At 42.1% G+C, this 27,285-nt stretch overlaps 1 protein-coding gene across 3 annotated transcripts in view; it reads right to left on the reverse strand.

The window, feature by feature from the left end:
* The window catches only part of DGKG (diacylglycerol kinase gamma), a 218,151-nt gene that overhangs the window by 127,252 nt on the left and 63,614 nt on the right, over window positions 1–27,285 (reverse strand). For all 3 annotated transcript variants that reach the window (XM_043874877.1, XM_043874876.1, XM_043874875.1), the window contains exons 4-9: window positions 20,785–20,950; window positions 20,193–20,255; window positions 8,497–8,652; window positions 4,672–4,721; window positions 1,010–1,084; window positions 210–332 (exon numbers count right to left, since the gene is read on the reverse strand). In XM_043874877.1, the coding sequence (XP_043730812.1) occupies window positions 210–332; window positions 1,010–1,084; window positions 4,672–4,721; window positions 8,497–8,652; window positions 20,193–20,255; window positions 20,785–20,950 (633 nt within the window). The remainder of the gene's footprint in view (window positions 1–209; window positions 333–1,009; window positions 1,085–4,671; window positions 4,722–8,496; window positions 8,653–20,192; window positions 20,256–20,784; window positions 20,951–27,285) is intronic.

The raw sequence follows: 27,285 nt of genomic DNA on the forward strand, positions 1-27,285 counted from the left end.
TTATTTAGTAATAATTTAGTAAATGTTTGTCAAATGAATGAACATGTTTCAGGCACTAACAGGTAAAAAAGAGATGACTTTGGGGCTGGTCTGGAGCATATGAGGTATCCATTGGGAAGTCCAGGACAAAAACCAAGGATATTAACTTCCACATGGAACCTGTTGTTTCTGAAAGGCGAGGGGTCTTGGACCTCAAGTGTGCAACTTACAGAGTCGTCCATGCCCAGGAGGACCAGCAATGGGATGGTGGTCATCCCTCCGTGGACCCACTCCTCAAGAGACACAAAGCCGTCCCGGTCGTAGTCCATCCCTTGTAACATCTCCTTCAGTATCTGTGAATCCGTAGAGAAGCAATTGTCCTCTTTCACTCCCGACTTCTCTGCCCGCCCCCACCCTTTCCTTTCTCTTTTGTTCTGAGTTTTCTTGTGTTTTACCCCTTTCTCTCCAAGTCAGAGTGAGTAGAGAGCAGTGAGGGAGCAAACTGGGGTGAGGAGAACAGAGGTCCAAGCTTGGCTCTTCCCAGACCTGTGTGCCCTTAAGCAAGCCACCTGGACTCTGTTTATCTGCTTTGCCCATCTGCAAAACAAAACTAGCATTGCTGTGCTTGCAGCCTGGTAGCAAAGATTAGAGAAAATGTATACAAAATGCCAAACATAATATTGGTCTCATGGGAGTCCCCAATGTAATAATTATTATTATCTGATGACTGAGAAATAACTTTGAATTTCTTTCTAGCTCTAAATTCTCTGACCTATGAACTCCTGTTATAAAAATTCAGCAAGGGGGTATTATCAGGTATTATTATTTGAATTAGTCTACACTATTCCCCGTTACCTCTAACTTTTCCTATCAGAGAAGTGGGAGGTCAAGGAGGTGTAGGACCCCAAAGGAGCCACCTCTAAGAAGATGAGTCTGAGAGACACTCTACAGTAAACAAACGTGTTTTTTCAAGTCCCACTCTTATCTTAGAAGCTCACTGGGAAGTCACCCCAGGCTGTTGGAAACTCACAGGCCTTAGCTCCGTGGGATCCCACTCGAGATACTGGGCAATGTGCAGCATCTGGCTGACAATACGATCCATCTCCTAGAAAACACCAAGGAGAGAAACCAACTGAAGATGTGTTTCCAAGAGCAAGAGTCAAAATCAAACCCTGTGGGAAGATGGGCAGGGTGTCGTGTGAGAAGCAGCTGGTACAACACACTGGCATTTCATCATGAGCTCACTGTTTGTTTCTGCTCTTTATTTCTGCCTTGACCACAAAGCTCACAAGAAGCACAGACCGTGGATAAGCCAGAGGTATGCAGAAAGCTCACTGAACACTGACCTCCTAAACCCACCTTCCTTCCCCTATTCTGCGCTTTATTCTTCCCCTGTTTCCTCCTCCTTTGTGATCACGGCTCCTAAAAATACTTACAAACCAAGGCACTTCTTCCCTCCCCCTTTTCCCACACCTCATTCCCACAGTGTTAGCAACTTGGGATTCATCTGTACCCTCTGGGGGTCAGTTTCAGCTGGATGTAGGGCCACTGGGTTGGTCCTTTCTCAGGCACTATGATTCAGATTCTTTTTGGCATCTCCTTTGTATCCTTTGTATCAAGTCCAGCCCTGGGTCTGGGACTCCTGAAACAGGAAATTCATGAAGGCTATGCTTCTCTAATGAGTGAGCCTTTTGTTTGGTACCAAGGCCAGGCTCTATCTAAAACTTCACAGAATTGCTGGATGCTAATGAATTAGTGCCCCGAGAGTCCCACGGAAACACACTGGACTGAGGAAGCATTTGCACATTTAGGGTACCATCTAGGATATTCATAATAAAGTTGATTTGGGCACATGGGTTGGAGAACTAAAGCAAAGGTTAAAGGTGTTACTTTCACCAGACAGAATGCTGGATCAACATAAGCAAGTTAAAACCCAACAGGGATTTTAACATTGTATCTCATTTAAATTAGAAAATAGCCCACTGCAAAACTGCAGATGAGGCAGTAGGTGGGGGTAAGGAAGTGGGCAGTAAGGTGGGAACAGAGTTCAGCAGATATTCCAGTGGAAAAGAGCTTGTGAATCTAGCAGGGTCCAAGATTCAATGTGAGCAAACAATGTGATTCTGAATTGGAGAATTAGACTTGATCTAGAGCTGTGTAAATAGGTTGGCATTTTCAGGAAGCAGAGTGGGCAGATTTCAGGAAGAATGAGTTCTCCTCATATGGATACTTAGAGTCCTGGAGGGGCAGGTTCAATTCTACGCCATATTTTAAGAATGACATTGCCAAACTAGAGCTTGACTAGAGTGGATAGTTAAATCTGTTTTACCAGAAATACTGTAGAAATTAGGAAATTGGAGCTTGGAGAAGATTTTAGGGAAGGTGTGGTCAGATATTCAAATACTTGAAGGCCAAAGACCCTGATGCTGGGAAAGACTGGGGGCAGGAGGAGAAGGGGATGACAGAGGACAAGATGGTTGGATGGCATCACCGACTCAATGGACATGGGTTTGGGTGGACTCCAGGAGTTGGTGAGGGACAGGGAGGCCTGGCGTGCTGCGGTTCATGGGGTTGCAAAGAGTCGGACACGACTGAGAGACTGAACTGAGCTGAACTGTGTACAACTGGTACTCTGCTGGTCAGCTATAGCAGGCAGAAATAAGCTGAGGGACAGAGGGAGGGAGGAGTTGAAGGTTGGCCTATTTTGACCTCACCATTGGGTTGGGGGAGGGGAGAGAAGGGCAGAATCGAGTTTGGTACTGAAAATTTCCCTGGTGGACTAGAGGCTTTGTTGCCGGAAAGATGCCCTCTCTAACATCATCCTCAGCAGTGGATTGGCTGTTTTAAGGTAACAGGTGAATTCTCCATTACTGGGAGTGTTCACAAAGAGTCTGGATATCCAACTGCCAAGGGGTCTTGGTGGGAAGTTGAGAGACAGAGAACTATTCTGAGACTTGCTTCAGTCCACCAATGGTACCTTCCAAACAGATCCAGAATTTAACCACTTCTCACCACCTGCAATGCTGCTACCCTAAGGCAAGTTACCATCATTTGTCTTGCTTATTTTTACAGCCTCCCAACTGGTATCCCTGCCTATGTTCCTACAGTCTAGACTCAACACAGCAGCTAGAGAGACTCTATGAGGACCTAAGTCAATCATGTCACTCGTCTGCTCAGAAACTGCAATGGTTCTCCGCTTCTCCAGAGAAAACCCTTGTAATCACCTTTAAGGCTTGAGAATGCTTTGCAGATATCTTGTCCCTTCTCATTACTTCTCTGACCTCATCTGTTCACCCCTCCTGCTCCACTCATTCTTGCCTCCTCCTTAATCTGCTGACATTCCAGGCACCCCTCAAGGACCTGTGCCCTTGCTCCCTCTGCCTGGAAGGCGCTTCCCCATGACTCACTCCCTTCAAATCCTTCAAGTATCTGCTCAGATGTCCTTCCCTCAGGGAGTCCTTCCTTAGCTCCTCTTGCTAAAACTGAAGCTCATCCAACACTTCCTTTCCCTTCTTTGTCTTCCTCTAGCACACATGTATTGGAAAAGGAAATGGCAACCCACTCCAGTATTCTTGCCTGGAGAATCCCAGGGGTGGAGGAGCCTGGTGGGCTGCCATCTATGGGGTGGCACAGAGTCGGACACGACTGATGCGACTTAGCAGCAGCAGCAGCACACATGTATATTTAACACATACTTGACTACACTTTGCAGTGTGTGTGTTTTCGTTAGAATGAAAGCATTATGAGGACCTGCATCTCTTTCCATTGGCTCACTGATACATCCCCAGGGCTTAGACCAGTGCCTGACATATACGAGATAATCAATGGGTGTTAAACAAATGTTTTAAGTGTCCACGATTCTCCGATGGTTCCCTTGCATGATCCAACCCACAGCACTGAAATGTGGCTATAGGGATCCCATTAAGACCATCTGGGGTTGAGGGGGAACCTGGATGAGGCAGTTGGTCTAGTGGACTGCTTCCCTTTCTTCCTCCCTCTGGGCTGTCTCAGCTCCATGCACTTCAACCTCAGAGCCTTTCTGGGAATGCATCCCATCTCTGACCCTGCCAGTCATGAGAACAGGACCTGTCTGATTCTATCTGCCTTCTCCACTCTCTGCCTTTTTCCTTTTCTGCCCTTCTTCTCACCCTATGATCCCCACCCTATTCCTGCTTCTTCCTGAGAGAAGGTGGGGGCAAGACTCAGGCTTTCCCAGGTTTGGTGGGATGGGATGATGTGCTTAGAGAAGATACAGCGAGACTCCTAGTGCTAGTGCCTAGGATATGAGAAGAAGGCAAGGGTGATGGCCATGCTCACCAGAAGTTACCTGCCTTCTTCCTGTCTTCCTGCCCTGGTCTCACTGCCTCTCCCCACCTCCTTTCCTCCACTCTGGAACTTCAGCAGGAAACTGAAGGGGGAATTTCTGAACCACCTGGGAAGTTAGCTAGATTTTACATCTCCCCAATCTGAGATTTTGCAATTTGGGCTTCTGGAATGAAAAAGAAAGCTGGCATTCACTCTCCTCTGGCCCAGCTCTTTGGATGTAGAAAGAGGGGGCTTCTATTCATCTCTGCAGCTCATATTGAGACACAGCTATTCTGATGATGGTGGAACTGGGAGTTTTTGAACTCTCCCTTCACCTGCTCCCCTCTCCCCTTTCTTGGATCTTGGAGGAATATTTGGAGCACTTACCGCTTGGTCCAGGAGACCATTCTCATCTGAATCATAGAGACGAAACATGACTGCAAGAAACACAAAGGCGAGGCTTGAGGAGGTCTTCCAGGCACCAGGGATGGGCTGAGACTTTGATGCCAGTTTTTAGGTCAGTTCTGACCATCACTGGGGCACAGTCTGTTACAGCCAGCTAACCCACCCTCCAAGCCACAGAGTCTGCTTCCTTACAGAGAGGGTGGGAAGAGGGAGGAGAACCAAGCCACCTGGCTTCTAGGACTGTCTGAGCAATAACTCTGTGGCTGATGAGATCTGGATCCTGAGTGTGATTCCCTATGGAGCATTCACACCTCTCAGCATCATGGGAACACAACGCAAAGCAGATGCCCTGCTGGTGGTGGGCAGACGCTGGAGTGACAGATGGGGCACCGCTTCCACTGCCCATAGGAAGGGTGTGAAGTTAGACAGTTTCAGACCATGGCCCTGTCCTACCACCTTGAGCACATCAAATAAGTCATTTATCTTCTTTAGATTCAATTTCTTCATCTGTAAGACGGAGATGAAAATAATTTCTTTACCCTAAGTCTTTTTTCAAATGAAGACTAACACATAAATGATACACCAGAATCTATAGTGCCTGGAATGTAGAAAGCACTCAACAGATGTTATTTTTATTTTCTTTCATTAATAAATATTTATATATGGCATTTAATATGTATATCATCTTATGTACCTATCATTATTACTATTTAATCCTCAATAATATTATGAAGTAGTTACTGTTATAGAAGCTACTGTATTTCTTTTTCTAAAATGTCAACATGTGATTCAGAAACATCCTCTGCCATGTTCTAACTGTACAGGAGTGATGGAGGAAAAGAAAGATTTGGGAATGAATTTTGAGGAAAGGACTAAATGTTCATTTATGAGATTTGGAAACTTGCTGTTTAATTAATCTAAAAGGTAGAGATTCTGTCTGTGGTCTCAGTAGTAAGAAGGGTGGGGAGCAGAGCTGAAAATGTCTTCATTTCCTTCCTATCCTTTGAAATGTTCCCTCGTGCCAGCATTTTCCGTGGAGCCTCCACTGACAGACCCTTCGCTCATGTAACTACTCTGGACCTCTCGGGATGTACCCACAGGGTCACAGCACTCCGGTTAATTTGTTAATCTGCCCTTGTGTTGTCACTTCCTTCTACATGTTTTATGTCTCAGGACCTTGTGTATACAGTGGTGTGTCTCTGGTTGGAGTTTAAGTTATTTAAAAGTAGGGTCATGGGCTTCCAATTCTTTGTGGCTCCTCTGAATGTCCCAGTCAGAAACACTCTGGGCCCAGGTGGCTCTAATGTGGAGCCCACTTTGGTCCTACTATGAGGAGTAGAACAAGGAAGTACGAGCAAGCATCCTTTTTTTAAGGATTATATACATTATACAGAGTGAAGTAAGCCAGAAAGATAAAGAACATTACAGCATACTAACACATATATATGGAATCTAGAAAGATGGTAACGATAACCCTATATGCAAAACAGAAAAAGAGACACAGAAATACAGAACAGACTTTTGAACTCAGTGGGAGAAGGTGAGGGTGGGATGTTTTAAAAGAACAGCATGTATACTATCTATGGTGAAACAGATCACCAGCCCAGGTGGGATGCATGAGACAAGTGCTCGGGCCTGGTGCACTGGGAAGACCCAGAGGAATCGGGTGGAGAGGGAGGTGGGAGGGGGGATCGGGATGGGGAATACGTGTAAATCTATGGCTGATTCATATAAATGTATGACAAAACCCACTGAAATGTTGTGAAGTAATTAGCCTCCAACTAATAAAAAAAAAAAAATTAAATTAAAAAAAAAAAAAAACCTACCAAAAAAAAAAAAAAAAAAAGAAGCATGGCCTTGGGCAAGTCATTTAACTTTTCCATGCTTTCTTATATATAAATGACAAAATGATACATATATCTATATACATGTATATAGATATATGACAAAAATCGTGTCACTTTTCTAGGGTTACTGTGAGGTTAATAGTGCATTTAAAGTGCTTAGCAAAAATGAGATGTTCGATGTTGAGCTTTTTTTTATTACATTGATAATAGGTGGAATTTCAGCCTATCATTTCCTATACACACACACACACACACACACACACACCCCGTTATTTTTTTAAAAGGTTTAACTTGGTTTCAATCACTAAAATCTGAGATGATTTGAATTTATTTGACTTAATTAAAGAAAACTTTAAGGACAAATGACCAAGTTTCTGCAACAAAAAATTTCAGGGAAAAAAATACGCAAACAGTCAACATAGTAACCAATGGCAGTGTATGGACTTTACTTGAACCTCCAATTTGAATAAACAACGTTTGAATTGTTTCCCATGATGGGAAAACAATGAATACTGAAAATAATGAAAACTGAATGTTTGAAAATAGTAAGGAATCATTTTCTTTAGATGTGATAACAGTGTTGTGATTATATTTAATGAAAAGTCATATTTCAGAGATACATACTGAGATATTTACAAATGAAATTATATGATGTTTGAAATTGGCTTCAAAATAATCTGGTGCAGAAAAAATGAATAGGAGGTATAAATAAAACACAACTGACCAGAAGCTGGTAATTGTTGAAGGTGGTTGATGGATATAGGGAAGTTCTTTGAATTCTCTACTTTTATCTGTATTTAAATTTTTCTATAAGAAAAAGTTCTTAAAATTAGTTTCTTTTTATCACTATTACAGGACTCAGTCTGAGAGACACTCATATGAAGAGTCTGCCATATTCTCTCTGGTAGTTATGAACAAATACAATGCCTCAAATCCAACCGAATGTGGGAAATAATTTGACATTTCCCTTTTAACGTTAGTCAGTACAAACAGAAATCTGGTACATTTGCTTCCAAATTATCATTTAAGACTGGCAATTATTAATACTTTAAACCTGTGGGGTAGATATTAAGCTCGGTTAATGAGCAAATGTTTCATCTTGTTTTTGGCAAGGATTAACCTCTGCCAGACTTCTCCTTGCTAATGTTTATTTCGTTGACTATTCTGATCGTTGACTGGAATTCTAACTTTTGCTATAATGTGTATGCTTTTCCCTTAGTGTCTCCTAAGATCCTAAGAGAAACCAAAATAATATATATTTTTAAAGAAGACCTACCTATAACCTGTTTTAAAGTTTGCCTGTAGGCTCGCAGAGGCCAGCGAGACCGTCTCCAAAGTGATTGTCTGCGAGACTGCACTTTGTGGGCTTCCCTTTCTGCTGTTATTCTCCTTCTGAAGCTTGTTTTTAAAACCAAGCTCAACTCCCTTAATTAACTAGTCTTCTTTCTCTAGAGGCCAAAACACTTGGATTGGGATGGGTGAAGACACAGAAATAAGCTTTAACAAGGGAGAGGTTGGTTATGTCTCAAGAAAAAAAAGGATTCCTCATAGTTAAAGAATTGCCTGGGCATGGAACAGGGGAAGGAAGACAGATGTTGCAAATCTTCCCTTGAAAAATCTTCTAAGGGGAGGCAGCAGCTTTCTGATTAGAGGCTTTCAGGAAATCCTGCAAGCAGAGAAAGGGATTCTTCACCTCTTTTAAAGACCCCTTCCCTTTCCAGATCTGGATTCTCAATACCAAGGTGTCAAATGCACCCCCACCCCACACAACTCATACTGTGTTCCAGGGTAGATCCTAGGAAATGTTTATGTCACTACTGGTGACAGGGCAGAAGACCTCCCTCAAGGGGGCAGGACCCACCCCCAGGATCCCAGATCAACCTCAGCCTGCTTAGGATGGATAGGACACTAGGTCTTCCTCTAGAAACAGTCAAAGCCCCTTGACAGGGCACGTACTTACACTCTAGCTTATCCTGAGGTCTCCCCGACTCCAGTAGGGACAGGTAACACACGACATCCTTCAGGTAGACTATGGGGGCTTCTGAGCCTGAAGACTGAGCAACGAGGTTTCCCACAGGGGTCGCAGCTGCTTGGTTGTTAGCAGTGATCTTTGTTTCTGCATCATGCAAAATGAAAGCATCCAAGGACACAAGGTTTAGTAAATATGAAACCCTTGTTGCCCCATTCTTTTCATGGAAGAGGCAAGAATTTTATATAAATGTCTTCAAAGGTACGGATGATGCTTTTGATCAAATAAAAAAGATATGATTAAATCAGAGGTCCTGGAAATCTAGTTTGTAAGCTTCATACTTTTTGAATGAACTGCATCCTGACCCTTTAAAGAGTCTATAGCCGTATAAGAAAGTCCCTTATGCTATGTGAATTTTTAGAAAAGATGACAGTGAATTTTAGTAATATCAATCAGGTAAATGTCATTTAGCTTAATTTTTGGGGAATACATCAAAGAGGTAATTTTAGCTGGGACTCTAAAAATCCAGACTATTGGTTATACACCAACATACCCCTTTACAATTTTCTTCTCAAGTGCATTTAAAGACAAATAAAAAAGATGAAAGTTCAAAAGAGAAAACTGGGATCAACAATCAGCTAATTTCCAGAAACTAGGAAGAATTTTCACTTACTGAAAGCCTAATCAGTAGCATAAAGAAAGTGCAGAAAGTGACTCAATATACCACAGGAGTAGAGTAAGTTTTCCCTCTGAAATTTTCCTTCTTTTCATTCTTGTAGGTAGGAAAGGGCTTCCCTGGTGGCTCAGATGGTAAATATGCCTGGAATGCAGGAGACCTGGGTTCAATCCCTGGGTTGGGAAGATCCTCTGGAGGGGGAAATGGCAACCCACTCCAATATTCCTGCCTGCAAAATTCCATGGACAGAGGAGCCTGGGATCTATAGTCCACGGGGTCACAGAGTCAGACACGACCAAGTGACTAGACTAGTACTAATAAATAGGAAAACCATTTCTTTGTCCTCTGGTTAAGAAATATGATGTTATTAACATTAATACTAACCAGAAAACCAGATACCTATATTTTACTGTGTGAATTATACTTTTTTGAGGCACTTTTAGGGCTATCTCTCTTTCCCCACCCTCTTCACATCCATGATCTTAATACTGAATAAAGGGGTACAACTCACAAAGACCACAGGAAACAGTAAAAGGAAGACTGGTACTGGAAAATGCAACCTAAGTGTTGTACTACCATGTAACAGGGTTTTGAAGGCATAAGCAGAGGGAGTGACAACCTCGATAGTAATACCTGCTGGGGAAAGCAATGCCGCCAGTACACTATTTAGAGAAGCAAAATGCCAAGCAATGGCAAACAGTTCATCTCAGGCCAACAGGGCTGTGCTAGATGAAAACCTTCCAGATCCTAGAGGTTAGCTGTGGCTTGAGAAGGTAATTACCCATCACCCAGATGGACAGTGGATGAGACCAAAAGACATACTCTGACATACTCAGAGTATGACATACTCGTTGACATACTCTGTATGGCACAAAGGGCCCTATGAAGACACCATGATGGAATCCATGAAACAGAGCTGCAAACCAAGGAAAGGAAGTTTTATCCTGAAATCTCAGGGGAACATATCTCTGGAAATGATTTCTTACTGGGCAGGACACTCAGTAGATTGCAAGAAGGTGCAACCTCTATTAAACAGGAGTAGAAAGCCTCAGGGGTGAGCAAATTGAGATGAAAACACAACAGGATGAAATAAAAACAAGGATAGTGAGATGGAGGAAATTGCTATGAAATTACATGTGCAACAGAAGTACTAAAATCTCACTGGAGTTAAAGTTATGGAAAAACTTATATAAGACAAATGTGAAAAAGTCTTTGTATTAGGTAGCTCAAGTTACTATTATATCCTCAAATTATTCATTCAATAAAACACTATTATAGTGACTTCCACGCCAACTAAGTTGGAATAAGAGGGACCAGTTTTACTCTCCTACTGATGCAACTAAAAAATTGGACAAAAGATACAAAACAATGGTTCATAGGACACTGAATATGGCCAGCACCAAAGAGTGATCCCAAGAGTGGGAAACAATTGAGGTGATGCCTGCAAATGCCACGTCTTACTGACTGGAAAGTTTCTAGACTGTGGCACAAGGAGGGAAGCCCAGGGAGGTCCTGGAAATCTCTGTGAGTTGCAGAGATGCAGCTGGAAGTCTGGGGAGCTCAGGGTGGGTGGAATTCACAGAGCAGAGCCCTGGAGGGGAGGCAGCTGCTCAGAGGGAACTCCAGCTGTCTCTGCAGAAGGTCCTTTTAAGTAACTGGCTGGGAGTTCCCTCAATTACTCATCTGAGTAGTGATCAGCACACGTGTGAAAGGAAACTACCTGAGGCTGCGGAAGGAATCCAGATGAGAGGGAAAAATCCCCGGACTGCACAGGGAACCAGGCATACAGTCTATTTCCAGCAATCAAAATAGAAACCTCCTATAATTAATGAACCATTAAGTAGAGTACTCAGAAGAGTTTTGCCTTGATAACTGGGAAAAATTAGCCCCAGAGAAAATGCCTCCCTGGTCCTATTCGACAAAGCTTTAAAAGCTTGACCCCTAAAGGTCAAACTATTTCCAAGTAAACCTAAGTGTATCCCAAAACAAAGCTCAAGAATATTTATAGGAGCACAAAAATACCTAGTACCAACACTGTAAAAATTTCAAAGACTGGCATTCAATAAGATATTGCCATGTATACAAAGCAAGTATGAATAATAATAATGAGAAAAATCTACTGAAATATATCCAGAATGATACAGATGATATGATACAAAAACTTTAAAACAGTTACTATAACTACATTCTGTATATCCAAGAAGCTGGAGGAAAGATTGAACATGTTAAGTAGAGATATGAAAGATATTTTATGATGTTCACATCAAGTGTCTAGATATGATGTTAAATGAAAAATACAAATATACTGAGCCGTGTTAACAGCAGATTAGATACTGCAGAAGGAAAGATTAGTGAATTTGAAGCACTGCAACAGAAACTAGCCAAAAAGACTATATTAAAAAAAAAAAGTATCATACCAGTGAGCTGTTGGACAACTTCAAGTAGTCAAACAAACATGTAATTGGAATACTTAAAGAGGAGTCAGGAGCAGAAAAATATTAAAGAAATAATGGCTGATATTTTCCCAGATTTGTTACATGATAAAAACTATAGAATCTCAGACACAAGATGCTCAATGAAACCCAAACATAAGAAATATATAAAACTACACCAAGGAACACCAAAATCAAATTGATTAAAATCAGTGATAGAAAATAAAAAAAGAAACCAGAGAAAAAACACCTGATATAGAGAAAAACAAAGATAAGAATGACTATAGTTTTCTTACTGGAAACAAAGCAAGCAAGTAGCCAGTGGAACAACATCTTTAAAAAAGTATTAAAAGAAAAAAACCTGTCAAATTAGAATTCTTGATTCTGCAAAATATCTTTAGGAAAAAAAGGCTAAATAAAGAACTTTTCAAATGTACAAGTTATATAGAACTACATTACAAAAAATGGTAAAGGAAATCTTTTTACAAGAATTACAATCTATGGAAACCTGGATTTGCACACAAGAATGATAAGCATTAAAACTAGTAAACCATGTAGATAAATATAAAGAATATTTTTCTTATTAACTAAATCTTTTAAAAAGATAGCTAACTATGACAATAACAACATGTTGTATTGTTTACAACATGTAGAAGTAAAAAAGCACAAAGACCTGGAGAAATAGAAGTATGTTGTTGTAAATTTCTTACAGTATATGCAAAATGAAATACTACTACTTGAAGGTACACTGTCATAGTTAAAACAACTAAGATAAAAAAGGAGATAAAGTAAAATCATAAAAAATTCGATTAATTTAAAAGTATTCAGAAAAAAGAGAAAATGGGAATAAAAGAAGAGAATGGAAAAAAAAAAAGCAATATAGTAGTTGTAAACCTAATTACATCAATTATCACAGTAAATGTAAATGTTCTAAAACTCTAAATGGCAGATATTGTCAGAATGGATTAAAAAATAAGATCCCCAAACATGCTTTCTATAAGAAAGTCAATTTAAATATAAAGACACAAATACATTGAAAGAATGAAATAAGATATACTATAGTAACACTAGTTAACTAAGGTGGTTTTATCAGTTATGAGGAGCCTGGTGGGTTCATTGGGTCACAAAGAGTTGGACACGACTGAACGACTCACACTTATCACACAAATTTCAAAACAAAGAATATTACTAGGGATAAAGAGAGTCATTTCATAATGATAAAGAGGTCAAGTCATTAAGACCACATAATACTCCTAAACATTCTACTTCCTGGTCTTTACTCAAAAGGAATGAAAGCTGTCTGTATAAAGACTTGTATATGAATATTCACTTTAGTTTTAATAGCCCAAAGCTGGAAATAACCCAAATGTCCATTGATAAATTAATGGATAAACAAATTGTGGAATATCTACCTGTATACGAAAATACTAGTCAGCAATAAAAGCATACTAATTATTGATATACCCAGCAACATGGATGAATTTTTAAATTATGCTTGATGAAAGAAGCCAGATGGAAAAAAGTACATACAGTATCAATCTATTCATATAAAATCTAGAAAATGCAATCTAGTCTATAGTGACCACAAGCAGATCAGTGGCTATATAGAAATGGAAGTGGACGCATAAGGAGGGTGTGAGAAAAGGACTATTAAGGAAATTTTTGAGGTTCATGAATAACTTCATTATATTGATATGTGCTGATTTTATTGATGAATACAGACATAAACCTTACTAACTGTACATTTTAAATGTGTATAATTCATTTTATGCCAATTGTACCTCAACAAAGCTGTTTTAAAACAAAATTATGTGCAGATAATGTAATAGTTTATTACATTGTTGTTGTTGTTTAGTCACTCAGTCATGTCCAACTGTTTTGTAATCCCACAAACTGAAGCCTGCCAGGATTCTCTGTTCATGGGATTCCACAGGCAAGAATACTGGAGTGGGTTGCCATTTCCTTCTCTAGGGGATCCTCCTGACCCAGGGATCAAACCCATGTCTCCTGAGCCTCATGCATTGGCAGGCAGATTCTTTACCACTGAGCCACCTGGGAAGCCCAGTACTCTACATAGAGCACACTAAAGGCTTCATGCAAAACCTATAAGAACTAATACATGAATTTGGCAAAGTAGCAGGATAAAAAAATTAATACACAGAAATTTGTTGCATTTTTTACACTAAAAATGAAACATCAGAAAGAGAAAAAATTTTTTAAATCCCATTTAAAATTGCAATTAAAAACCTAGCAATAAACCTAACAAAGGAGGTAAGAACTATAAAACATTGATAAAGGAAACCAAAGATGATTCAAAGAAATGGAAAGATACCCCATGCTCTTGGATTAGAAGAATTAATATTGTTAAAATCACCACACTACCCAAAATAATCTATAGATTTAATGTGATCCTTAACAAGTTACTCTTTGCGACCCCATGGACTGCAGCCTCCCCGGTTCCTCTGTCCATGACTGAGCAACTTCACTTTCACTTTTTAAACAAATTACCCATGACATTTTCTACAGAACTAGAACAAATAATACTGAAACTTAGATGGAACCACAAAAGACCCAGAATTGCCAAAGCAATCCTGAGGAAATAGAGCAAAGCTGGAGGCATAACCCTCCAGGACTTCAGAGGTACAGTAATCCAAACATCATGGTATTGGCACAAGAACAGATGTATAGATCAATGGAACAGAATAGAGAGCCCCCAAATAAACCCATATACTTGAGGACTTCCCTGGTGGCTCAGATGGTCAAGCATCTGCCTACAATGAGGGAGACCCAGGTTCAGTCCCTGGATTGGGAAGATCTTCTGGAGAAGGAAATGACAACCCACTCCAGTATTCTTGCCTGGAAAACCCCATGGACTGAGGAGCCTGGTAGGCTACAGTCCATGGGGTCGCAAAGAGTGGAACATGACTGAGCAACTTCACTTCACTTCACTTGAAGCTAATTAATCTTCAATAAGGGACAGAAGAATATACAGTGGAGAAAGATAGTCTCTTCAGCAAATGGTATTGGGAAAGCTGGACAGCCAGATGTAAATCAATAAAGTTATAATATACCCTTACACCAAATACAAAAGTAAACTCAAAATGGTTTGAAGACCTAAATATAAAATAGGACACCATAAAAACTCTTAGAAGAGAACATAGGCAAAACATTATCTGATATAAATCATAGCAGTATTTTCTTAGATAATTTTTCCAAGGCAAAAGAAAAAATAAAATAACAATCAACTTACAAGTTTTTGTATAGCAAAGGACACCACCAACAAAATGAAAAGATGACTTATAGAACAGGAGAAAATACTGACAGATGATGTATCTAGCAAGAGCTTAATATTTAAAATACTTGACAAATGTGTGTGTTAGTCACTCAGTCCGTGTCCAAGTTTTTGTGACCCCATGGATTGTAGCCCACCAGGCTCCTCTGTCCATGGGATTCTCCAGGCACGAATACTGGAGTGGGTTGCCATTTTCTTCTCCAGGGGATCTTCCTGACCCAAAGATCGAACCTGGTTCTCCTGCATTGCAAGCAGATTCTTTACTGTCTGAGCCACCAGGGAAGCGCAAAATATACAAATAGTTCATACAACTTAATATGAAAAGAACCCAATCAATAACTGGACAGAAGACCTAAATAGATATTTCTCCAAAGAAAACATATAGATGACCAATAGGCACATGAAATGAAGCTCAACATCGCTAATTACTAGAGAAATGAAATCAAAGTCACAATGAGGTATCACCTCATACTGGTCAGAAGAGCCATCATTGAAAATTGTACAAATAATAAATGCTGGAGAATATATGGGAAAAAAGGAACGTTCCTACACTGTTGGTGGGAATGGAAATTTCTGTAGCCACTATGGAAACAAGTATGGAGGTTCCTTAAAAAACTAAAGCTAGAACTACCATATGATACAGCAATCCCACTTCTGGAAAAAGACAAAAACTCTAAATAGAAATGACACATACACCCCAATGTTCATAGCAACACTATTTACAATAGCCAAGGTATGGAAGCAACCTAAGTGTCCATCAACAGATAAATGGGTAAGGAGGATATGGTTTGTATATATATAATGGAATATTATTCAGCCATTTAAAAAGAATGAAATAATACTATTTGCAGCTATGTGGGTAGACCTAGAGAATATCATACTAAGTGAAGTAAGTCAGAGAAAGAGAAATATTATATGATATCACTCATCTGTGGAATCTAAAAAATAATACAGGCAGTGGAAGGAGGAATAAATAGGAGAGGGGATGAAGAGATACACACTATCATATGTAAAACAGATAAGCAATGATGATTTACTGTATAGTACAGGAAACTATGGGCTTCCCAGGTGGTGCTAGTGGTAAAGAACCCGCCTGCCAATGCAGGAGACCTAAGAGATGTGGTTTCCATCCCTGGGTTGGGAAGATCCCCTGGAGGAGGGCATGGCAATCCACTCCAGTATTCTTGCTTGAAGAATCCCATGGACATAGGAGCCTGGTGGGCTATAGTCCATAAGGTCACAAGGAGTTGGACATGACTGAAGCGACTTAGCACACATGCACTCACAGGACACTATATCCAGTATCTTGTAATAACCTATAATAGAAAATAATCTGAAAAAATATACACCTGAATCACTTTATACACCTGAAACTAACACAATATTATAAATCAACCATACTTCAATTAAAAACATCAACATTATCCTTTTCCAAAGACGTTTTGGTTACCAGAGCTGTGACTGGATTGTTTAAGTCAGTTTGGCCTATTATTCAGTCCAGCAGTGGAAATGCTGGGGTGCAGGAGGATTGAGTGGCATACGGTCCCAGTGGTGTTCCACCTGCTCATGCTACCTTACATGAAATACCCCTAACTCACAGCCATTGAGCACATCCCTCAGGGATTGCCCTCTTCCAGAGCACAGAGGTTCCATCCAGGTGCCACATCACACTCCCTTCTTAGTGATGGTTCCTGGGCAGAGCTGACTTGTTCCACCTTCTTTCTAAGTCTCTCCATTACTTCTTGCCTTCCAGTTGGGCAGTGTGGAAAGGATACCAGACTAGAAGCAGAAACCTGGGTTTGTGCTAAATGATGTGTGATCTTGTACAAGTAGGCTTACTCCCCATACCCAACCTCAGTCTTCCATCTGTTAAAAGACAGACTTGTATTAATATTGATGTTTAACAAAAGTTGTGAATGACATGAAAAATGTTTTTGAATATAATGCTAAATGAAAAATCTGGATTCAAAATCATATATATACAATCTGATTCCAGTTTTAGAAAAAATTTATGGAAAAAAAAGACCCCTACAAGGATAGGGGTGTGTGTGTGTGTGAGAGATAGCATTGGAAGATTTAGATGATTTTGTTGTTTCTTTCGTTTTCCCATATTCTTAGAAAAATTTTTTTTCACAATGTGTTACTTTAAATTAAAAAATGGAGGGATTTTCCTTGAGACTCCAATAGTCCAAGCTGCTGAACCATCTCAACTGCCTGAGGAACCAAATAAAAACCAGAAGAATGAAGTTCACGCTGTTTATTCCATTTTGTCCTGGGCATTCGGGAAGGGGTGAGATCGGCCTTTCCTGAGCTGACATTCTGACAAGGACAGGCTGCTCGAGGCCCTGAGCTGACCTCTGGACTCAGTGAAAGGCCTTCTCTGCTATGCTTATGGATCCAGCCATGCCCCCACCTGGCTCCAGGAATGAGTAATTAAAGTGGGTGGTTGTAGAACTGAGCTTGGAGCTTGATCTGGTAGGTCTACATAGGCCATATCAAATGAGAATTAAGTTTCTTCCTCTGGCTTCTGCTGGGGCACCAGGAAAAGGGTGAAATTTTCAACAGATGGCCTGATCTAAAGTGATTCCAGAACTTGGCTCTTTCTTGCTGGCAGAGGCCCCTCTCTGCGGTGTCCACCTGTCCCTACATTCTTGTTTCTGCTGAACAGGGGCATCTAATTAAGACATTTGTGGAAGGTGGCCCAACAGGAAAAGAATTTGCTACTTAAAATCTCAAGTCTCAAAAGATGAAAAAATGTTGTACCAGCAGTCAGATAACTGGGCCAGCAGTCAGATAACTGCCCTTTCATGACTGAACCACAGGAGGCTAGCATTCTCTCTGCAGAGGAAAACAGTCCCTGACAAATCACTTCTCCAGGAGAGAGTCTCTGGAAGTTACTCTGAGACTCAAAATGAAACAAATATAGCAAATAAGCATGGCGGTCAAATAAGCCAGCCAACGCCTGTTATTGTCATTGGTTATATTTTCTCAGATATCACACAATGACAGCCCTCACCAAGTTCTTAGAAACTTCAGCCACGGAAACAAAACCCTGTTCAGACAATCTGGAACCTCAGGGAATGAAATGTAACTTCTCTCAGGCTCCTCTTGAAGTTCCAGATCCTTGGACTAAGAAAATCTCTGGACGAAGAGCCTGGGTAAGGAAGAAGACAGCTTTCTCAGTTGATTTTCTTGCTGAGAGTTTAGAATCTCAAAGCTCCCAGTTTGAAGCTTTTCTTTCTACCATAGAATAGAATGATTTATGTCATAAAATGCCCTCTCTATTCCACATAAGATTTATTTATGACCTATCCATTCTGACCAGTGGGCCCTGGACCTAGCACGCCTGAGTGAGATGCTAGGCAGAGGAGTGGGTGAGCCTAAACTTTGTAGTCTTGCCCTGCTGCTGGCCGTGAAGACCTCAGGAATGCAGCGATGCTCCTAATTTTGCTTTCTGAAGCTCTAGGAGAAGCCTGGAATTTGATTAGTTTATGGTCCAGAGGCAAGTCTCCTTTCCCAACCATGTTCTGCTTTCCATCTGGAGTGAGTTTTGATCTCATCAGTCCTTCAGTGACACATTGAAACCTCTATAATCCTCTAGTTGCCCTTTTTGCCATGACTAGAAAAAAAGATCAGACCTACATGTAGCATCTGCTTAAAGAAATTCTCTCATCCCAGGTCCCTGTTACAGTCGTTCTCATTCTGTATTATCTTTTATCTATCCTGCCAGGTATGTATGTATTTAGATAGATAGGTATCTAGGTAGGTTTGAAAGTATTAGTTGCTCAGTTGTGTCTGACTCTTTGTGACCCCATGGACTATAGCTAGGCAGGTAGGTAAGTAGACAGATACATTAAAAACTGCATTCTTTATCTGCTGGGCATGTCTTAAGAGCTGGAATTCACCAATGTGTATCAATCTTTTCCAAACAATAATGCAAGGGAAAAAAGGTTTGTCTCCCTTAGTTCAAGAGCAACCTAGGAAGGACACAGTCCCTGAGGGTCCTTCCATGAAAAGGGGATGCCCAGTGGATACATTTGGAGACTGAGGGTATAGACTGAAAGAGATTTTGGCAGACACAATGAATTGAGAATAGGGTGACTTCTGGAAGGTGACCTGAATGATAATTGCTGAACATTTACTCTGTTCCAGGCACTACTGTAAGCATCTTATACACATAACTCACTTAACCTCTATATTAACACTTACTGTCATCTCATGTTACAGATGGGGAAACTGAGGCCCGAAGACATGATCCAAACATACCCAAAGTTACAGAGATAGATATTGTCAAAGCTTGGCCTCATACCTAAGAACTCTACCTCTGAAGCCCAGATTCTTAGCCAATAGTCTTATTGTCTGACCCAACTTGAATGGATTGTATCCAGGAAATTTGTATTATATCTTAGAACAGAGGTCAAGGAGGATAATATTTTCTTTCCAAGAGCTTCTGCCCTTGGGACAGTGCCTGTCAATGGAGAAATGGCCTCCCTTTGATAAACGTGCCCGGGAAGGTTCTCCATCAATCATGACCCAAGAGCTGGTGCACAGACAGCCAGGCATGATGGCAGTGGCCCCAGGGGGAGTGCAGCCTTGATCATCCCCTTAGAACCTCAGCAGACTGGTGCCTTTACGTGGAGACAAACCTTAGTCTAGGCATCTCAGGAGAGACCACTGCTTCCTCTTTCAGTGTAGGAAAGAGCAGCAGCTTGGGGTCTGAACAATCCTGGGTTGACTCTCTAGTCACACAGTGGTATGGAATCTCTTAACGCCTCAGCTCAGTGTGTGAAGGGGCGTGATTACAAAGGCCGAGGTGAAACATGCAATAAAAGCAGGTGCCTGGCAAATGGATCATCAAAAGAATGTTAGCCAGCTTCCTCTTGCTTCTCTCCACTTGTTCAAACAAGTGCATGCAAATATTGTTGGAAATCAACCAAGCATGTTCTCACCTTCTCGCCCTACCCACTCTTAGCCATTCCGTGATAGAGTCATCTCCACCGCAGCCCTATAGCCACTTCTTCACAATACACTCTCTGGCTCTGGCTCTCTTTCTCTGCTCCCCTTCTCCAAAACCCCCATTGTACACATTCTCCTTCCCCCACACTCCTTTGGCTAGACAGATCCATCAGAAGTAAACAGCTAAGGAGCTGTCGGAAGGCCTGACCTGCCCTTCTGAGTAGATGAGACCTGTTCAAGGATATACTGTTACATGGAGACAAAACTGCTAGTCAGATTCCCCCCTGCCCCCAGGAATGAGGTACCTCCCGCTCCTCCCCCAGAGACTCACCCATATCAGGGGCACAAGCCTCGTCTGCTTTGGCGGCATTATCTGCATTCTGTATGTCGGAATCTGGGAAATAAAAAGAAGATATCATGACCAGCCCCTGTCCTCTAGGTTTTTTGAGAGGTAGAAGACCCCACAAAGTCTGGATCTCTTGGGGTATACCAGTGTCTCTGGTGTCTGCTGGGTTCATGCTCACTTACTGGAGTTGGCTATGTCTTCCCCATTACAGCCCAAACTCTAGAAAGGCAGTAACCACACCTTCCCCCCGCTCTAAAACTCTCAGGGCACATAAGCTGACTGTGCTCCCCAGGAACTGGCAACTTTTGTGGAAGACCCACCCCTGCTGCCATACATTATGTTATGCTTCCTCTTCCCCATCCTCTTCTCTGATTCTGAGTGTCAGGCATTATGAGAGATGTCAGTCAGGATTTCCTGAGAGGGCAGGAGTCCTGGTTCCTTGATCTCCATTCCCTCCTCCTCCCCATAGGGAAGTTACCGTGCACAAGGGACCCTCTGGGAGTGCAGTCCGAGCCTGTGGCAAGTGGGTCAGAGCTGCAAAATCTCCCTTCCATCTCGGGGATGCTGGTCCAGGTACCTGGGCCACTGGCCTCGCTGTGGCTGGCTCCCTCCTTCGGGTGCTCAGGGGTCTCCTGCCGGGGCTTCTGGCTGAAGGCCAGGAAGAGGTGTGTGCTCAGTGGCTGAGGAAGGTCCACCTCCAAGTACGCCTTCATGAACAGCTTGAAGACGTCATAGCTGATTGGCTGAGAAGGGATGAGGAGGGACATGTCAGTGGAGAGACGTGAAAAGACAGAGAAGTGAGTGGGGAGAGAAGAAGGAATTGGGGAGCTGGCAGTGGAAAGGCAAGTTGGAGGGAGTGGAGTGATTGTTGGGGGCAGGAATGAAAAGGCTCAGGGTGCGATAGAGAGTGACAGGTTCAGGGAGCAGGGGTGGGATGTAAGTAAGAGAAAAAACTGGTGGTTATATGTTGGGGCTTGCTAGGACACAAAACCCCAGCAGGCTTTTGGAACATGTCTAAGTTTAGGCAGAAAAGGGGGCAATGGAGAGTAAGCCCTGGGAATGAGGGCTCTGCTTGAGTCCAGCCCCACATGAGGGTTTTGATTCTAATGAGCAGGACTAGGTCAGTGCCCTGGAATCCTAGTTAAGATGAAGACGAGGGGAGAGGGGAGAGGGAAGTGGGGCGGGCAAGACAGGGGCATGGGATTAAGAGGTTCAAACTACTATGTGTAAAATAAATAAGCAACAAGGATATATTGTATTGCACAGGGAAACACAACCATTATTCTGTAATAACTTTAAATGAAGCATAATCTATAAAAATATTGAATCACTATGCCGCACACATGACAATAATATAATGTCATAAATCAGCTGTACTTCAATTAAAAAAAGATGAAGAAGGATGTAGTTGAAAACACAATGGAAAGCAAGTGCTCTTCTGTGGTATGTCAATTTTTTTGCTTATACTGTGAGGGATGTGGTTCCTGAGGATTCAGGTCCCAGAAAATAAAAAGGGGACAGGCTCCATTCTTCATTACTTTCATAATTGACCTTCTTTGGAGAAACCTCAAGATAACAGGGGAGGGTGTGTGTCTGGTTCAGTGGTTCTCAAAACATGTCCTTGTGAAGGTTTCAGGCCCCAGGAGAGAAGAACAGGATGCCAAGGACAGAAGGTAGAAGCAAGAAGCATGCCAAAAACTAGCACCTCTCCTTGCTGTATGTTGCCCAGTGCTGCCTGGCTTCTGGTCCCAGGTTGGGGGGACTGCCAGAAAGAGCTGCTGCTCTCAGCAAACACCCGACAACAACAGCGTGCAGTGAGTCATCACTGGCTTGGGTTTTGATGGCATCAGATTTTTCATCAAATCGGCAGATGCTCCTGGAAATCATCTGAGGAAGTGCTGCTCCAAGATCCGCTGTGCAGGCTTTTGTGAACAATAGCGATAAAAATCCCTTTTTGGGAGGCTACTTGGCTCTCCCTGAAAATGTGAATAGCATTTAACCCCTTGTTTCTTCTGGAAGATCTGAGAGTCTTCCCAGAACCAGGAGCTGGCTGGCACATGCACCATCAGGTTTGCGATACTAAGTCTTGGTCCTTAAAACAAGCAACGCTCACTCTCTGGACCACACTGGGAGGGCGCTTGCAAGGTGGCTTCTCTTTGGCCTCAGGGCAGGCAGTTCAAATATCTCCTTGGCAGAGTGGAGGAAGCCTGATTTGGCTGGACAGAGGATAATGAAGGGTCTTACCAGAGGAAGGATCTCCGAGCAAATGGTGGAGTCACATTTCTGGGACAGCTCTCAGTCTCCATCTCTCTCTCTCTGCCTTTCCTGAATTTTGTACTCTTTCTGTCCTGTCTCCACTCCCTCAACACTTGAGAATGTCTCCTCCTCTCACATCCTCTGCCATTTTCCCAGTTCACAATGGCAAAATCTTCTACCTTTCAAGTGGAACCCACCAATATGACCCTGGATTTTACCTTCTCTGCCTCTTATGGCATATCCCAGCACCTGCTTCTCTACCTGTGAACACGTTCAGATCACTCTTCCAAAGAAATTATTGGTGGCTTGAGCTACTAGCCTGTGCTTCTTCCCTTCCCCTTCATACTTCTCCTCACCTCCTTAATCCATTCAATTTGGATTCCAGTACATCACCTCTGAATCTGCTCTCTTGAGGGTCACAAATTCAATGATCTTTTTAAAGATTTTCTCATCTTTATTATTAATTTATTTTAAAAGGCTTTTTTTTTTTGCACTGTCCTTCTTTTGCACATTTTAATCAACAAGTAGTGTTTAACAACATAGTTTTGAGCTCCAAAATGTTCTGTTAACTTTTTTTTGGTTGGCCTCAAATTGAAAACTATCAGCATAAAATATTTCTGGAAAACAGAGTGTAATAAATGATTTAATAAAAATGAAATTCAGTTAAAGTCTTACATAATGCTCTTAAAAAACCAAAGCTGGAAGATCTTCAAACAAGACCAGTGTAAGATTCAGGAGACCTTGTGACTAATCTAAGGTCTACCACATTTTCCTCCTTGGGTTTTTCTTTAGCAAACTATGTAGGGCTGGACCAGAAGATCTCAAGCTCTAAACTGCTATTAGATTCTTTCTTAAACTGGTTCCTTTTCCTGACTGTGCTGTGTTGTGCTTAGTCGTTCAGGCGTGTCTGACTCTTTGCGACCCTGTGGACCACAGCCCATCAGGCTCTTCTGTCCATGGGGATTCTCCAGGCAAGAATACTGGAGTGGATTGCTATGCCCTCCTCCAGGTGATCTTCCCAGCCCAGGGATTGAACCCAGGTCTCCCGCATAGCAGGTGGATTCTTTACCCTCTGTGCCACAAGGGAAGGCCTCCTGACTGTGCAGTTTCTGTTAATGTCAATGGCAGCATTATCCTCTCAATATTCCAGGCTCAGCTTTGAACTCTCAGTTGTCTGAGATCAATTCTTGTCTCTTCCCTCTTTCCACTGTTCTTCTGCAACTTCTGTCATATCCAGGTCTTTTTTTGGATCCATGGCTCATCAGCCACCATCCTGACAAGGAATGTTGAAGGCCCTCATATTCCTGGTTTCAGACTCCTGTTTCTTGTATCCCGTCTGGGCCACTGTAATGCCCCTCCAAGCCTCCTCTGCCTCCACTTCCATCTGTTAGTCCTCTCACCTTGCCAGGGTGATCTTCCCAAAGCTCAATTCTTTTTTTTGTTGTTGTTATTTATTTTTTTCATTTATTTTTATTAGTTGGAGGCTAATTACTTTACAATATTGTAGTGGTTTTTGCCATACATTGACATGAATCAGCCATGGATTTACATGTATTCTCCATCCTGATCCCCCCTTCTGCCTCCCTCCCCATCCCATCCCTCTGGGTCTTCCCAGTGCACCAGCCCTGAGCACTTGTCTCATGCATCCAACCTGGGCTGGTGATCTGTTTCACCCTTGATAGTATACTTGTTTCAGTGCTTTTCTCTCAGGACATCCCACCCTCGCCTTCTCCCACAGAGTCCCAAAGTCTGTTCTGTACATCTGTGGCTCTTTTTCTGTTTTGCATATAGGGTTATCGTTACCACCTTTTTAAATTCCATATATATGTGTTAGTATACTGTATTGGTCTTTATCTTTCTGGCTTACTTCACTCTGTATAATGGGCTCCATTTCATCCATCTCATTAGAGCTGATTCAAATGAATTCTTTTTAATGGCTGAGTAATATTCCATAGTGTATATGTACCACAGCTTTCTTATCCATTCGTCTGCTGATGGGCATCTAGGTTGCTTCCATGTCCTGGCTATTATAAACAGCGCTGCGATGAACATTGGAGGGCATGTGTCACTTTCAGATCTGGTTTCCTTGGTGTGTATGCCCAGCAGTGGGATTGCTGGGTCATATGGCAGTTCTATTTCCAGTTTTTTAAGCAATCTCCACACTGTCCTCCATAGTGGCTGTACTAGTTTGCATTCCCACCAACAGGGTAAGAGAGTTCCCTTTTCTCCACACCCTCTCCAGCATTTACTGCTTATAGACTTTTGGATAGCAGCCATCCTGACTGGCGTGTAATGGTACCTCGTTGTGGTTTTGATTTGCATTTCTCTGATAATGAGTGATGCTGAGAATCTTTTCATGTGTTTGTTAGCCATCTGTATGTCTTCCCAAAGCTCAATTCTTATCAGATTGCTTCCCAACTAAAAAACTTTCCTTGGCCTCTAATTACCCATGGGAGAGTTGAGATCATTTGTCTCCAAACTTTTAAAATCATATGCCCTTCTGTTAAGATTTTCAAACATACACTTCCATTTATCTTCACTTACACATTGTATACATGTGTTACTGTGCTCCTCTACTATACATTATAAAAAACAAAGAAATTAGAAAAAAAAATCGATGTAAATAGAAGATCTAATATGCAGCATTGCTGCAGTCCAATGGATCAGTTCACTCCTTGAGTCCTTTGGGATTCAAAGCCCTACTATAATCCCATTCCAGCCTAGGTTTGTAGCTACATCAAGCTCGGAGACCATTCTGGTCTTTTCTCCTATGATTCTCTATGTGTACCTCTACACACTTATCTCTGTGTTCTTTCCTGGTCAGACTTTCATGTACTTACATGAACTGCTTTCTTGGCCCAACTCAGATGCCACCTCTTCCAGAAAGCCTAGTATGATCTCCTGTGCCTGAATTGCTCTACTTTTCCACCTTGGTTCCTGACTTGGGACACTCACATTGCTACCCTCTCAATATACAGTTGTTCATGACACACACACTAAAAGGTAGGGCTTTGTCTTATATCATCTTTGTATCCGCCACACCACCTATCATGGTATTTCCTGATAGTATTTTAATGGATGTTGGGTTTCTAGTTGGTACACTTGCTGTCATCAATTACTGTGGGGTCTCTTCAATCAATATATATGTACTGAGTCTCCCAGGTACAAGACGCAGTGCTGGGCGCCAATGAGGAACACAGTGGTGAGTTAGGCATGAGTCCACACTTTTAAGAGACTCAGTGGTAAAGGTACTGAAATAATTCTAATACAGGGTCAACAGTGGTGAGTGCCATAGAAGAAAAACTGACAAACTGTTAGAACTTAGAAAACAGTTATGATTGAGCACATGTTCAATCATTTATGGCCCTATCCTGGGGAACAGAGTGGTATAAAACAAGCCCAGAAACACAGAATATTCACATCAGAAGAGCTCAGAGTGGACTTCATCTCCTCATATCACCAAGACTCTGGAAGTTAATCTGCCTCAGCCAGTTCACAGCAAAGTGAAACCAGAAGCCTCATCTTCTGACTCCTGGTCCAGTGCTCCTGCCATTGTATCTGTCCAGGCCCCGGTACTGACATCCTGCTCCCTGCCAGCCCCTCTAAGCACCTCAAGTTCAGCAGGCAAGGAGATGTGACTAGGGGCCTCTCTCAGTGACATCTGGGTTGCAAAAGAATAAGTTCTTTATGAGCACAGACAAGGTAGCTGCCTGGTTATTGTGTGATGGGTAGGAAGTGGATGGTATGTTGCCCAAAGCAGATAACCAACCACTATGCATCATACTGGCAATTCTCAGAACCCTGAGTAACATCTTAGACACTGCCATTGTTCAGACTTTTTTTTTTCTTTTTCCCCAGAAAGTGTGACTTTCATGTGGAAACTAGCTAGGCAATTGTTAATTCCTCCACAGGCTAAAAAGGAAGGAGAATGAGACGAAGAGTCTGTTGATCACTGTCTTGCTTAAGTATGTGGTGACTTAAGGGGGGGGTAACATTCATTCTATAAAAACTGAGCTATCCTAAAAATAAAAAAAAGCTACCTCTTCTACGTAAAACAACAACAACAAAAACAAAACAAAACAAAACAAAAAACAACAATATGAGATGGTATTGTTACTATCATGTGGTGGATGAAAAAAAAAATTCTGGAAACATAACTTGCTAAAGTCATAAAGCAAGAAGCAGAGCTTTGTTTTGTGCTAAGATGCTACCAGGTCCCCCTACCTTTTTGGCTTCACTGTTTCTGTCTACTTTCTCGAGTCTTCAGTGGCACTCTCTTCTCCAGAGAATCACGCGGTGCCAGCCAGCAAGGGTACTCTTGTCACGGCCACATGCCGCCGGCAGCCACTCTACAAACTTTTCTTTCTGGCCTCACTTTCCTAAGCAACCTGCCCCTTCCAACAGCTAACTCATTGCTCATTGAGACATTTTAGCAGCAGTAAGCCATCAAGCTCAAGAGAATTTAAACCCTTGTTGTTTCTGAACCCCGTGCTGGCACATTATACCTACTTGAAGCCAGCCACACTGTGAGAGAGAATGAAATCAGAATGATGGAGCTCCCCTGGGACACAGCAATGCTAGGATATAAAGAGCGGGGGGCCAGCCCAGTGGAGGCGGGGGTGGCAGCAAGCTCATAGCAGCCAAGCTGCTCCCTGCTTCTGTAAGCTCCTATGGCCTTCACACCCTCTGCAGCCCTGCCTAAACTGTTCCCTCCTACTTGTCAGCCTCAGGGCGGACAGGCTGATTAGCATCCCCTGTTGGTCTTTGTTCTGATGTTTTTGGAGGTGGGGGTGGCAACTGGGGGGCTGCAAGTTCTTTGCTG

This window comes from Cervus elaphus, chromosome 19, assembly GCF_910594005.1.
Source record: "Cervus elaphus chromosome 19, mCerEla1.1, whole genome shotgun sequence".
NCBI classification, from domain to species: domain Eukaryota; kingdom Metazoa; phylum Chordata; class Mammalia; order Artiodactyla; family Cervidae; genus Cervus; species Cervus elaphus.